Genomic DNA, 14946 nt, shown 5'->3' on the forward strand with positions numbered 1-14946 from the left:
TGAGAATTTTTGCTGCGCCCAAGCTTCTTAAAATTGGGATGATTGGATATATCATATGCCCTCCAAAAAGGCCATGAGAAGTGGCTGGACAAAGAAGCTTTTCGCATCCCTGAACAAGCAAAGAACGTCTGATTGGCAACCTACCGCTCCCAAATGGGCGTTGTGAGCCGATAATGCCCTTTTCCGGTCCGAGACTTCACCTGATGAAACCATATACAATGGTTGAACATTCGGAGACACCGGAATGAACATTATTTATTGGGACGACGCAGTTGACTATCAAGAAGCATATGGCCATAAAATCCCCTCAGCTTCAAGAAGCTGTCTCAACTAAGCCTAGCTGTGGTGCTTAGGAACTGCTATTCCCAATCCAACAACCCTAGTTGGTGCGCCCCAGTGACCTCAGTGACCAAACAACTGGGGCAGCGAAGGATAACTAGTGTACTCTGTAGGACGAGGCCAGTTATCAGAGATGCGTGTGTGGATTGTGTAAAGCCCGTACAATACCAAGACCAGCAATAAATACTTTTGGACATGCTTAGACGGCAGCCTCTTGCATGGCCTATTGCCTGAGACAAAAGCGTCTTTCCTTCGCATCAATTTGTCAATCAGCACAGATCGGAGTAGCGAGTTCTTCCCGATAAATTCAATTCATTCATTATTAAGCCAGTACATGCTGAGGGAGGTATTTTCAAAAGTCGCACGCGCCAAGTTCGAAGCACCAACACCACGCTTAAAAGGTTATACAAGCCATGTATAGTCTAACAGCCAGTACATGTCTATAAATCGGCCGTGACGTTTAAACCAAACATCATAACTCAAAAAAAATGTATAAACATATTCATCACTACTCGTCACCTTTAGGAGGAGGATTCCTCCCTCACGACGCCATTTTTAACAGGCTGGAATCCAGCCTCGCTCTTCTCAGCATTCAGCAGCTCGTCCAATGCCTTCTGTGCATCCCAATTTTCGTCATGCAGATTATCCCCAGCGAGGTCAATCCACGCCCTCCATGCTTCAGAGTTAGGAGCTGCGCCGCTCACCCGCACCCAGTCGGTGAACTTGGAAACATGAATAGCTTTCCACAGCGCCTGCGTGTATGTCTGCGCGTCTATGTTTCGTATCTCCTTCATTTCATAACGTATAAGGTTCCAATGCCATCCTCTAGGGAACAGCGCGGCGATCTGATAGCAGCCGTTGAGTAAAACGTATGAACCGCCGAGTGCCGCCTGCATGGTCCAGGTAGAATTTCCCATCAGGATCACCGCGCTCATGAGCAGAAATGTGCCCACCCCAACCAACGCGCGGAATATTTGGTCACTGACGACGTAGCTACATTCTTCTGTGCCCGTGTAGAGTTCGCGGGCGATCTCTTCCGTACACCGTATGATTATAAATGCGCCCTGTCTCGTCCGAATAATCAGGTCACCGTCCGGCACAACTGTTTTGCGTTTCCGCACCGTCAAGTTTGGATGCCACATGGAAGATAATCCAATGATACTAGATGTGAATGACACAACCACGATCGCAATGACCGCTACACCATCTTCGAGGATAATAGCCCATGCGCACAGGCCAACCGACAGAAGGAATGAAGCAACTGAGAGAAGAGCTAAGGGCGAAAAGGGCTGAGCATGAATGACACCCTTTGGCGTTCGAAGAATACGATTTCTAAGTTTCTTTTCATCACTGAGGGTGTCTGCGTAGCCTTCTCTATGTTTGATCCGGATCTCTCGAACGGCAAAGCTAGGAAGATCGATGTTGTAGACGAGGTTTGCAAAATGGTTGAGCTCCAGGAGCAGGGTGCCGGAGTGAATGCTCACGATGTGTGCCGGAATGGAAGGCAGACGTGTTGGCCGCTCGTGTCTGAGAAGCGCCTGCGGAGCAGGCAGGATACGAGGAAGCAGACACAGAATTGAAGCTGTTAGCGGTTGGGAGTGCGCCGACATGGCACTCTCGCCAATGACGGCGAGCAAACTAACAATATCCAGACTCCAGTCATCGCGGTTCTCGGGGAATCTGAGCATCTTGCTGGTTTGTGTCGATTGGTCGATTCAGCCTGCTCGTTTTTGTGGAGGATATCAGGCAGACAGTGGCTGTCTCTGTTGGCTCGAGAGACACGGGCTTTGAAGACGTCTTGGACGTCAAGTAATTTAACACATCGTAGTTTAACCCACTATTGACGCCCCGAGGATAGATTGAACAACTAGAAACCGATCTCTTGTTGCCAAAATTCCCCATGCGGGCGGCTGATAGAAGGCGGGCGCTCGGTTGTGCCGCCTTGCAGCCTTGCATCCCGTGCACTCCAGAGCTTCTGGAATGCAACAAATGCAACAAATTAGCCTATCAAAACTTGTCGGTCTGTTGGGACCCGCTGGGCGTGGCTAGTTTAGTGCAAGAAACGGCCCGTGTACGAAGGCCAATGGCCAGAAAAGGAGTGGTGTGCGGATTCAAAGGCATCCCATCCGCCGCAGTCAGTCACAGCCACGCGCCAGTGGAGGCCGCTATTGGAGACAGGAGAGATCCGAGATGGATTTCAGCCACTTCTTGAAATCCGTCGTGGATTTTGTTGACAATTCGACCACCGGTGACAGAATCTTCCAACACAAAAGAACGAAGAAAGGAATCCTCATCACGAAACGCCAGCGGGGGGGGATGAAACCAGCGGAATAAAGATTGCTTTAAGTAAATGGATAGAACAAAGCACCGCCTCACTGAGCATTCGATGCTCAATTTCATGATCTATATATTCCCGAGGTGCTCACAGTTAACAGAGTCGTAATATTATTGAAACGGGGAACAAGCATCTCAGGGTGTAGAATCGAAACTCCCCAGCATATCGAAGATCTCAACCCTCAGAAAGGAAATGGTCCACCTCCAATGGATACAGGAAACTTTTTCCTACAACAAAAAAACTCAGAGGAATAAACATTCCTCGACGCACAGCCCAACCTCAACCACCCCGGCGTCAGCAGCAGATTATTTCGAAGCCCTCAACACACTGCAACAGCAAGAACGCGAACTAGCCTTCGATGCCGCCGCCATCGCCAAAGCGTCTAAAAGCGAGAAAGATGCAGCTTCAGTTCTAGAAGCGATCCGCGGCCAGGAGCGGAGGAGATATCTGGCATCGGGCGCCTCAGACTATTTTCTCGCGAATACTGGCCTGATCAATCATGGTAGTGACTTGATGCAAGTAGCCCAAAGGCTGCCCAAGGGTGCGCATCTGCACTGCCATTTCAACACTATCCTTCATCCTTCATTCCTTGTCTCCCAAGCGCGCAATATCAAATGCATTTTCATCCGGAGCACGTTGTCTTTGAATGCACAGCTTGGTAATTTGAACAATACAGCCATAACATTTTCTGTCCTACGGGATTCGACTGAGGGAGCAGATATTTTCGACACAAATTACAAACCTTTGGCTTGGATGAGATATTCCAAGTTTCTAGAGGATTTTCCTGGGGGCGCGGAAAGGGCGGAGGAATGGCTGGTGAATAAACTGCTTATTTCGCCGGAGGATGCCCACGGGATGGATCAAACTTTAGATGGGTATGATTACATCCTTATTTTCCCCCTTTATATATGACCAGAACTCTCTTACTAAAAATCCACATGTAGTGTTTGGGATCTATTCAATCGCAGCACACAGATGATGAAGGGGCTGTTCAATTATGAATCTGCGTTCCGAAACTATATAGGAAAAGCTATTGACAGTTTCGTCGAAGACAACGTTATGTACGCTGAAGTCCGGCCAAACTTCTTCGACAAGTACATTCCAAGCGACGACGGCGAGAGACAATTAGATCACCGTGTTTGGATGCAGATCATCCGGGACGAAGTTAAGGCTAAAATCAAGCAACTCGATGCAGACGGCAAAGGCGCTGGCCGTTTCAAGGGCTTGAAAGTAATCTACTGCGCTCCACGCTCTATTAAAAATGAGGACATGGCCTGGTGTCTCAAAGATTGCATCTCGTTAAAGCAGGAATTTCCAGAATTGATCTGCGGTTCGTGATTTTCATCCCCCATTTTTTCCCACCCACAAAAGCGTTGTCGCCATTTAACTAAAATCCCCCAACCCAAATAGGATTCGATATGGTCGGCTGCGAAGGCCGAGGCAACCCAATCCGACACTACATCTCCGAACTCCTGCAGTTTAAAGCCGCGTGCACCGCACTCGACTTGGACATCCCGTTCATCTTCCACGCGGGGGAGACGCTTGAGAGCCAAGGACCAACAGACAACAACCTCTACGATGCCATTCTGCTTGGCTCCAAACGCATCGGCCACGGTTTCTCGATGCCGCAACACCCGCTACTCATGCAGCTGTGTCGTGATCGTGGCATTGCGCTGGAGATCTGCCCTATCTCCAATGAGGTCCTTCACCTGTGCGCGTCCATGAAGGGCCATGTATTACCAACGCTTCTGGCAAATTCGGTGCCATGTACGATTAATAGCGATAATCCGGCGTATTTTGGGTGAGTCCTTCAGACATGCTTTACTTTTGAAGACCCTTGTGTGTGTGTGTGTGTGTGTGTGTGTGTGTGTGTGTAGATCGCGTGGCTAAGCCAATTTTCTTCTCGAACGATAAGCTCTTCACTCTCACACGATTTTTACCAAACCATCCTACACCACGACTCCATGACGCTTTTTGGCTGGCGTGTTCTGGCCGAGTGGAGCATTGAACATTCATGCATGGATGCAGAGCAGAGGGCTGATGCATTTAGGACGTGGGAGGCTAATTGGGCGAAGTTTTGCCAATGGATCGTTGAGGAATTTGGACCGGAGTATTTGAGCTTTCCGGTCTCCACGGGAGTGAGAAATCCGAATTGACCGATCTTTAGTTATCAATGGTTGGGAATCTAGAAACGGGGGGAGGGATTGTTCGCCATATATAGATGATACCGGGTGGCATACTGGTGGAGCTGGTGTTAGGTGGGCGTGGGAGTTTGGCCCTTTTTCCTGTTTTCTTTTACCATATATACCCCCTTTTATGAAGCCTTAGTCTACGTTTACGTTATTTCAATTACGATTCGAATGAATCTCAATGTCCTGGATTTTGTTTCGCTCGTTCGGGGACGGGCAATTTATTCTTGCGATTCTCTCTTCACAAACCATAAAACATAGGGACAGCCTGATTTTCAAAAGTAGGATAAATTCCGTATAATTACAAGGTATTAATGTAATATCAAGATCAGTAGGGTATCTATAGAAATCATTTGCTGTATGGTGATTATTTGGGGAAGTGGTATAATACGTAGATACAGAAACCCAAACGCCGATGCTTCCATGCAATGAGGACGGTAAGAGACACCACCCTAGTTGAGAAAATCGCCGAATCAACAACCCAACCTTTTTCTTGTGGCCCAGCATATGGACACTCACCGAATTTCAATCCTCTCATACCCCAATTCCTGACCTTTTTCTAAAAATTCACCTTCCATCATTCCATGAATATACGACTCGCCCACAAGGGTAGAACAACCCCTTCCACCACCATCGCTGCCAACACCAGCACTAACATCCATCTCTCTAAGGATAAACGGTGTAAACCCTCCACCCAAAACTGCTACCTTATCTCCAACCTTCATCCTCGTCTTTCCCTTCGGCCCGATCCCCATATACCCCTTGCGCGTGGTGAAAAAGGCCCGATCATAGAGCGTCCGGCGTAATTCGAGTAAATACAGGTCCCATTTCTCTGTGGGGTCCGGCTTGAGGAGGTGTTCGAGGTCATTGAAGAGGCCTTCTTGGACAATGGGTATATCCACGGTTGTCATGCGGTCGCGGAGCAGGTAGAAGAAATAGCGTTCCGCCTCGTCCAGCGCCGGGCGCACGTTGGCGTTGTTGGCGATTAAAGTGCGGTAGAGAGCTTCGTTGTGCGATTGGTTTGTAGTGGTGTAGCTGGTAGTTGTTGTTCTTGCTTTCATGATGTTTATGAGATTGCGAAGGATGAAGCGTTCGTTGGCCGCGGTTACGACTTCGGACGCATAGCTTATTGTGTCAAAGATGTTGCCGTTGACGAACAGGGAGGTGTCTGTGCAGTGGATGTCGCCTTTTATGAGTTGGCTTAGCCGGTCACTTTGGCGTATTAGAGGGTGGAGAGGTTTTGTGTTGGCTGACCAGTCGGGAACCCACGACGGCATATCTTGGCGCTCTCGGGCATTTGGCGGGTATTCGTTTGTGAGAAGCTTGAGGTTTTGTTCTTCCATGAAGATGTATGCAGCTGTTTCACGATATACGTGTTCGACTGGCTTTGTGTAGTCCGCTTTTATTTTCTTCGGTTGCCTATCGATGGGTGAGGTATGGTTGCCACACATGAGACCAAGTAGCGCAAACACTTTGTCGCGGGGGTCTAAGGCTTTCGAGGCGCGGAAATGGCGGAGGAGAGTGCGCAGGCGCAGGTCACGCTTCTCAAACCTCCGCTCAATGCGCCGTATAAGAGCGATGAGGAATAGTGTTGAGGGCTGAGGCTCCCGGAATGCTCGAAACTCATCTTGGACAATGTGATTTGCAGCTCGATGGAAGGAAGTCCAGTCCACTATCCACCCCCCGCATATCACAGAGGCAGCTTTGGAGACGATGATCTCTTGTATGATCCAGGTCCGTTTGAAGTACGGTCGAGTGAATACATCGATGATGGAGTTCCATAGGGCTTTATTGGACGGATCCAAGAGTTGGTTTGCATGGGGCTCCGCCGTAGAACGGGGCGGCATAGGTGGAGGTTTGTCGTCCTGTGATCCCTGCGCAGCCCAATTCTCTGCCAATGCCGGAATAATCTCAAAGGCCGCACCTGTATGTTCCTTCTCCTCTCCAATCCAAATTAACGCCCTGTGAGCATTTCGATAGATGTCCCTCATCAGCGAAACCTGATGAGAGCGCTCCTGGCTATTATCCTGATCAATGCAGATGGCGTCTACCCATATCAATCTCCTCCGGTTCGTATATCGCAGACGTTTTAGCCCTGCTCTCAGGTTGGCGGACAGACGAAATTCTTGCGAGCCACATTTTACTGGTCTCAAACCCAAGTTCCCTGCCCATTCGTATGATAAAGCTTCGTAGGCGGGGGCGTTTTGCAGGGTCGTATGTTGTAAATTTAGCTGTAGGTTGTCGTTGCTCTGGCCTGGTAGGATCTCCGCTAGCCGTATCGAGTCGCTCTGTTCCAAAGCTGTATGGTTATAAGGCCGGCGTGTAGGCAAAGACATGCATACAGCATGTTGACTTTTAGCTGAACAGAGGAAGCGGGCGGGGACAACACGAAGTTCACGCAAGGCCAACATATCTCGTTTGTCTGCACCCTCCTGTAATTACTGCAACTATGAGAACATTAGTAAATTAGAATTAATTGTGATTAGGGGCATGGTTGTGTAGTAGCTGGCGCTTCTTCAACGACTGTGTTTGTCCAATCTGAATTGGAGGGAGAGCGCCTGAAGTAACTATTTGGGAAACAAGAGCGGTATTAACTATAAGTTAATCTTTCTAAGATGCTTCTTCTCCAGTGCAATGAATGCCTCAAATCCTAGCCATTACGCTCCCGGGAGACGAAAACCGCATTGGCAGATGGAGCGAAACCCCCAGGGCTTTAAATAGGACCGATTGAAAGAGCCTCAAGGAGGCAATAAATAGCTTCCAGCCTTGCACATAGCCCCCTGTCGGAGCTCCAAATAAAAATAAATGCCCCGCAGCTCCCAATTACGAGCCTAGGCTTTGCAAAAGGAAGTTGAGCTATCTGAAATTTCAGGTTAAGCTGCCCCCATGTTTCCGCTGCTGGGGGGGAACCCATTAGTTACTACTTACTATAAATAGGTTAATAATATTTAATTGGTGAACGGCTTCTGCAAAAGCCAGGGAGCCCCAAACCAGCATCAGCTATTTATTTAGGCTAGTTCAATTGTTCTTGCAGACTTGCGCCAAGTCAAATTGGTTTGTTCTTGAGCAGCTTTGTTGATAATAATTGGAGGAACATTTTCAGAATGAGTACATCCGTACAGAGTAGTGCGGATATCCTGGTATTATAACCTCAACGAGACCCATCTGGACAAGCCAAGTGATGAACAGAGCAGAACAGGAAACTGCTTAGGAATAAAGGATCTCTGGTGGTCATTTGTGAGCGGCTTCATCTTCTTCCCCAATCCCAAGTTTCGCTGGATTTCAACTGTGTCTAGGTGTTGGCTGCACTCTCCTCCTCCTCCTCCTCCTCTCTCACAGTTCTTTCAATCTGCAATTTGTGCTTTTTGTCAATAATCATCACTTTTCTGACAATCTCCAGGATGACCTATGGATTTGTTTTCAATATTCAAATACTGCAGAATGGCGAAACAACATGGGATGCGAAGCCCTCCTTTGCCACGTGGATATCCTCAAATGAATATACTCAATTGAGTAAACTCTGCTCAGGCTTGCAGCTAGGATAGCATGGTGTTCTACACCTTTGTCAAATTCCAGGTAAGCGGATTTGGGTCCTCAGGATGGAAACCAACAGGTTGAAGCCATGGTTGGTGCTGAAATGAATGCTGGGGGCGGCGGACCAGTTTGTTTCATGTTGTGTAAATAAATATCACTCAAGCTGTCATTCTGGTCATCCCGCCAACGAGCTTCAACAGTGAATATGTTTGCTGCAGGTATTGAATGAAGTCGGTGATGGGCCCACATTGTGGCTGTGAACAGTGAGTGAGTGCTTTGGATATTGATATTTGTGGAGATAGCACCGCAATAGTTAAATGTAACTTACTGTTGTCAGTGCGGAATAAACCGATCTCGAATTGAAGGTATGAATAACTATGTAGACACCTAACAAGCACATATCTATAGTCCGTAGATGGGCGTTCGTTGAAATACGTCATTGCATGATGCCGTAGAGGTAGATTCTGTTTTCTCAACGGAGGGATATTATATTATATATATATATATATATGAGCAATTTATACTATAATAATATTTATCAAAAGACACTTTACAAGCCAACTTCTACAGCATTCAGTTGCCACTTACATCCATGAATAGCGCGTGATATAACGTATAGCTGCCGCATGTGTACTTGAAGATATAAATTACCAACTGATATATCTCAGAATGCCATCGTGACAGTGTAGAATATTATTTAATATCAGAAAGTGGCTTGCGACTTAAATACTGCCGGAACAAGGCGTTCGTTCTCCCACCAGCAGCGGCTTAAATATTTAAATATTTCCGTGTATTTATTCAAGTCACCATTTCTGCGTTGTGAATAGAGGTAAGTATTTAAACTAACTATTATAACAAGGTTCACACTTATTAAGTTGATATGATAAATATGATATTTAAATGTCGGATATTAGACTTCGCTGTTAAATACAAGAAGAATTCCCGCCACTCAGCCCTGTGACACTGATCTGGCTGCAGGAGAAACGATATTTTAAGTCGACTATTTATTTAAATCAATACAATCAAAAATAATAAAAAAAAAGTGAAATAAAAAAGCAACATCCACACCAACTACTCTCCACCTATTTATCTATCCCCGGTCTCGCTCCAACCAGCAACATCTGTTCACAACACAGTGTCTACCTGTTTGTTTTTTGATTCTGTGTCTTGAATTTTCGGGCCCCAAGAGGCACAAGCCGCACTTTGCCATTGCCCCGGCGATATCCTGCCCGCAAATAATGGACAACGTGAGTGCTTTCCTGGATCCTTTCTCTTCATCTGTATATTTATAATAACTACACCATGCCGTATCAAACCTCCTCCCCCGGTCTTCAACCACCAGCCTTAGCCACTATGGGCGACCATGATGGAAATACGACTGACATGCCCTCGTTAATGGATAATCTGCAGCTTACGGATAATGATATGATTGTTGATGGCTACGACCAGTACGGTAATGACCGCTCTGATGTCGTCGTCGTTTCACCCCCGGGATCCGCCAGTGAGCCCGAACCGGAGCCTCTGGCTAACGACTGTATGTCTTTGCTCTCCCTTCCCTTTCTTTCTCCCTTTCTTTGCTCCTCTCTTTCCTCCATGGCAATACGAATTATCCAAGCCCTCGTCTCTACCGCGTACGGTGCCTTATCGATTGCGATGCCCCGCTTGACCTTGCTGCAACCCTCTTGTCGGCAGCCCGCCACCCGCCGCACACCGACACGCAGCCCCCCCCTCCTCTGCCATAATGGATCCTGTGATGGAGTGTCATGTTCTTTGGGTTGGTCTATATTCTAACAAACCATCCTGTTTGTAGATGAGGCGATGATGGCAAAGGTGCTACCCGAGAATCCGGATTTAGAAACAGAAGCCCAGACATATCACACATGGAACATCGAGAACTGGACAAAAATGCGGCGAAAGGAACATGGTCCGGTTTTTGAATGCGGAGGAGCTCCATGGTGCGTTTTTCCTGATGATTCTAGTCCCCAACCCGTTATGCGATCGTTTACGAAGTGAGAGCTTGCTTTCTAATCCCCGGGAATTTTAGGCGGGTTCTGTTTTTCCCATTCGGAAACGGCGTCGAACATGCATCGTTCTATCTCGAACACGGCTATGAGAAGTCACCTCCGGATGGTTGGTATGCTTGTGTACAGTTTGCGTTGGTCCTATGGAATAAAAACGATCCTTCCCTGTATATTACACATGGTATGCAGCTCCTTTTCTACCTCCAAAATAAGATATATCAACTAACACCTGGACCCCGGCTATCTTTCGGCTCTCTAGTCGCACACCACCGCTTCAACGCAGAAGAGGCAGACTGGGGTTTTACACGGTTTTGCGAACTGCGGAAACTATTCCAGCAGTCTTTCAACGAGAAAGGTACTCCCTTGGTAGAAAATGAGGCCGCCAACCTTACCGCATACGTCCGCGTTGTAAAGGATCCAACAGGGGTTTTATGGCATAGTTTCCAAAAGTCTGTATATCGCGTCCTGCCACTTCAACTCTACCCAGCTAACAACCCACTGCAGTTATGACTCGAAGAAGGAAACTGGGATGGTTGGGCTCAGAAACCAGGGCGCCACCTGCTATCTAAATTCATTACTACAGTCCTTATTTTTCACAAACTCGTTCCGAAAGGTGAGACTCCATCTGGCCCCGTGCTAACAACATCCGCTGAATCCGAGGTGGTAGGCCGTGTATCAAATACCCACGGAGCAAGACGCCAATAAGTCAAATTCCGCGTGGACCCTTCAACGACTATTTTACCATCTCCAAACTAGCGATCTTCCAGTGTCGACAGCCGAACTCACATCCTCCTTCGGCTGGGAATCGAGACATACCTTTGAACAACAGGATGTCCAAGAGCTTTCAAGATTATTGATGGACAAACTGGAAGGACAAATGAAGGGCACTCCTGCTGAAAAAGCACTCCCTTCACTTTTCGTTGGAAAGACAAAGACGTATATATCTTGCATTCACGTTGACTATGAGTCGTCCAGAATAGAGGACTTTTGGGATATCCAGCTGAACGTTCGGGGTAACCGGACGCTTGATGACAGCTTCAAAGATTATATTCAGGTGGAAACATTGGAAGGCGAGAACAAGTATGATGCTGGAGAACCTTATAAACTTCAAGAGGCAAAAAAGGGCGTGATATTCGAGAGCTTCCCTCCCGTTCTTCACCTGCACCTCAAACGATTTGAATATGACATCAACCGAGACGCGATGATGAAAATCAATGACAGGCTTGAATTCCCAGAGGAGTTTGACGCGGCACCGTACCTTTCCGAGGATGCGGATAAATCGGAACCTTGGATCTATCAACTTCACGGCGTTCTTGTACATAGCGGTGACTTCAATGCTGGGCACTACTATGCATATCTACGTCCAACAAAGGATAGTGTGTTTTATAGGTTTGACGACGACAAAGTTATTCGCTCAACCATGAAAGAGACCTTAGAAGAAAATTTCGGTGGAGAATATCCCAACCTCGCTAATGGGACGGCCGGAGTCAGACAGCCATATATGCGAGGCTACTCCACAAAGCGCTCAATGAACGCGTACATGCTGGTTTACATCAGGAAATCTCGAGTGGATGAGGTCCTCGTTGATTTGAAGAAAGATGACGTACCTGCACACCTCGGTACGTCGTTCTATTGTGTATTCCTTTTTGCCAATAAATTAAAAATTATCCAAATCTACGACTGCTAACCCCGTCTAAATCATAATAGAAAAGCGCCTTAATGAAGAACGTGCTGAATTAGCGCGGAAGAAAAAGGAGCGAGAGGAACAGCATCTTTATATGAACGTTGGGTTGTTAACCGATGAGTCCTTCAAGTCTCATCACGGATTCGATTTGACCAGCCTGGATTTGGAGCCTAATAATCCCGCAGCTGCCAAAATGTACCGTGTCCTCAGGACCAAAACGGTTGGCGAGTTTGCGGCTGAGATTGCCGATGAAAGAGGATTGAAGCCAGAGCAGATCAGGCTGTGGGTAATGGTTAACCGTCAAAATAAAACTACTCGCCCTGATCAACCCTTGAAGGATCTCGATATGTCTGTTGAGGAGGCATTCGATCGGTTTGGCACCAAGGGAAACCAGTTCGGCTTGTTTGTTGAAGAAGGAGAAATCGCAGCGGATGGAAAAACAACTTGGCCGGAAACACAAGGCAGTAATGCGACAAGCCTTGTCTTCCTGAAGCATTTTGATGTTCTCCAGCAAACTCTAACTGGAGTTGGTCATGTTTTTGTTCGAAAGCACTCGAAAGTGTCAGAACTGGCTGGCCCAATACTGGATATTATGAATTGGCCGGCAGGAACCCCATTCCTATTATATGAGGTATGTGTTTATTTCCCACATTCCACGACTCGTAGGGCTTACCAGAACAACTAGGAAATCAAACACTCCATGATCGAGCCAATGAAGTCTAAACAGACGTTCCACCAGTCGGAAATACAGGACGGTGATATCATCTGCTTCCAACGCCAAGTCAGCGATTCTGAGTATGAATAACCCTGAATATTCATTTTTCCTTCTTTTCTTATTTATAAATGCTAATTCCTCACGTAGACTCCCTCCTACTGTCCTGTACACAGACGCCAGACAATACTATGACTACCTCCTCAATCGAATCTCAGTCAAATTCGCTCCCCTAAAGCCGGATGATAGCGTAACTTTCGATTTGACACTCAGCCGCAAAATGACATACGAGCAATGGACAACGAAAGTTGGAGAACATTTGAATGTCGACCCGACTCATATACGATTTGCGCCTGTGCTACAGAACAGTGGAAAACCCAAGCCGTTCATTAAGCGAAATGCGCCACAAAATCTCCAACAGATACTCACCGGCCAGTATTCAAGTTACGGATACGCCCCGCATCGACCAGATGCCCTTTATTACGAAGTTTTGGAAACCAGTCTAAGCGAATATGAAACGAAGAAAATAATAAAGGTCACTTGGCTACCAGATGGCGTTGCCAAAGAGGTTTGTTTTTCTCCCCCTTCAATTGATTAACCGTTCATGTTCTGGCTGTCTGACAAACTCTATCTGGTGCAGCAACCATTTGATGTTCTCGTCGCTAGGAACGGCACCATTGGTGACCTCGTCTTGAGCTTCAAGAAGAGGGCCAATCTCGACGAGGAGACGTCCCAAAATCTGCGTGTTTATGAAGTCTATGGCGGCAAGGTGTTGAAAGAAATCCCTGAACACTTCTCCATTCTCAGCCTCTCAGACTATGTGATCCTCTACATCGAGAGGATCCCACAGGAGGAACTTGAGATGCAAGAAGGTGAATTCACGCTTGACTGTTTCCACTTCGATAAGGATCCCAACAAGCCGCATGGTATCCCGTTTAGATTTGTTGTGAAGCCGGTACGGATATATCCATGTTTTTCAGAGCCCAGATACCGCTCTCCAACCCTCTTGCACTCCATGAAAATACATTGCTAACCATACTTACACTTTATAGGGCGAGATCTTCAAGCAGACAAAGGAACGGCTCTCGAAACGAACAGGTTTTCGAGGCAAGCAGCTTGAGAAGATCAAGTTTGCCATGGCCATACGTCAGGGATTCTGTGTCCCAAGATATCTTGAAGATGGTACGTCGTCTCCTTTAGAAGTTCATTCATCCTTTCCTTTTTCTTCTCCAACGGGTTGAACACTGTCAACCCTGATGCCGTATTATTTTTCTGTCGCTAACCTGTTTCTCTTTTTCACTATGGTCCGTTTTACAGACGATATTCTGGCAGATCTAGTTACCGAGCCACAAGAAACGCTCGCGCTGGATTATGTAAATAAGAACAGAAGCTTCTGGAGAAGTGAAAGTTTCTTTATTCGATAGACGCATGATTGAAAATGGGCCAGGCGTTTGATGTTGCTTTTATTTTATTTTACTTTATTTTATTTCGATTCTTGTCTTCGTTTTTCGCGCTATATGGTGGTTTTATCCTCTATAATTTCGACCTGTTTCCATTCCTATAATTTTTCTCCATTTTCCTATTTCTCTTCTTTTTTCACCCTCCCCGTATTTCTTCATCCCAATATTTCTTACTTCTTCCTTCTTCTCGTTCATACGGAGGTAGTTGCTTTCCGCCCTTCTTTTTTCAATCTCGACATAATTTCTCTATATCAAAAACTGAGATAAGAACTGTTGTATTGCAGTACTTGCTATGTCCGAGAATATTTTAACCGAAAACAGGGGCCTTTACGCCTCGCGTTCTCATACGAATGCGAAGATATAAAATTTATTTAGTTAGATGACAGTAGAGGACGCAAATGACAAATGAGCCAGATCTGGATTTCCGCAATCATCCTAATGGAACTCCGGACTGTCTCATCCGTTTCATGCTCCGTGCTGTTTTTCTTGCTCATGAGCCTGAACATGAATGTCAGTGTTTGGGGGGGTAGAGGGATGTGTTGGAGCTGGACCTGAATGACAAGGAACATTATTGGTTTCGAATTGCGCATCTTCTTGATATCAACCTTTTTTTTTGGGTCGCAATATGTTGCTTATGTCACAGATAACTGAGTTAACTAAGTATGCAAACAG

At 46.6% G+C, this 14946-nt stretch overlaps 4 protein-coding genes across 5 annotated transcripts; 2 read left to right on the forward strand and 2 right to left on the reverse strand.

Annotated features, from left to right (window-relative positions):
• Positions 1–860: 860 nt before the first annotated feature.
• BDBG_01390 (uncharacterized protein) lies at positions 861–2027 on the reverse strand (the record flags this gene model as incomplete). Its single annotated transcript, XM_002628436.2, has 1 exon — positions 861–2027. The coding sequence occupies one exon, from the start codon at positions 2025–2027 to the stop codon at positions 861–863; it is 1167 nt and encodes a 388-aa protein (XP_002628482.1).
• Positions 2028–2066: 39 nt separating this feature from the next.
• BDBG_01391 (adenosine deaminase) lies at positions 2067–5160 on the forward strand. The gene is made up of 4 exons (XM_002628437.2): positions 2067–3549; positions 3619–4004; positions 4085–4475; positions 4590–5160. Exons 1-4 carry the CDS (start codon positions 2867–2869, stop codon positions 4828–4830), a joined length of 1701 nt encoding a protein of 566 aa, XP_002628483.1. The 5' UTR covers positions 2067–2866; the 3' UTR covers positions 4831–5160.
• BDBG_01392 (uncharacterized protein) lies at positions 5022–8847 on the reverse strand. The gene is made up of 2 exons (XM_031720309.1): positions 8726–8847; positions 5022–8651 (listed from the first exon to the last, which is right to left on the reverse strand). The coding sequence occupies exon 2, from the start codon at positions 7272–7274 to the stop codon at positions 5379–5381; it is 1896 nt and encodes a 631-aa protein (XP_031576427.1). The 5' UTR covers positions 7275–8651; positions 8726–8847; the 3' UTR covers positions 5022–5378.
• A 441-nt stretch (positions 8848–9288) lies between these two features.
• BDBG_01393 lies at positions 9289–14910 on the forward strand (the record flags this gene model as incomplete). Of its 2 annotated transcripts, XM_031720310.1 has the most annotated exons (13): positions 9289–9644; positions 9808–9931; positions 10208–10352; positions 10442–10599; positions 10678–10867; positions 10923–11031; positions 11086–12037; positions 12126–12733; positions 12788–12897; positions 12965–13382; positions 13455–13769; positions 13867–13996; positions 14132–14238. In XM_031720310.1, the coding sequence occupies exons 1-13, from the start codon at positions 9636–9638 to the stop codon at positions 14236–14238; spliced, it is 3375 nt and encodes a 1124-aa protein (XP_031576428.1). In that variant the 5' UTR covers positions 9289–9635. The 2 variants fall into 2 exon arrangements, with proteins under 2 accessions (XP_031576428.1, XP_002628485.1); XM_002628439.2 differs by having other exon boundaries at positions 9302–9931; positions 14132–14910.
• Positions 14911–14946: the final 36 nt, after the last annotated feature.

This window comes from Blastomyces gilchristii, assembly GCF_000003855.2.
Source record: "Blastomyces gilchristii SLH14081 genomic scaffold supercont1.2, whole genome shotgun sequence".
Taxonomy (NCBI): Eukaryota; Fungi; Ascomycota; class Eurotiomycetes; order Onygenales; family Ajellomycetaceae; genus Blastomyces; species Blastomyces gilchristii.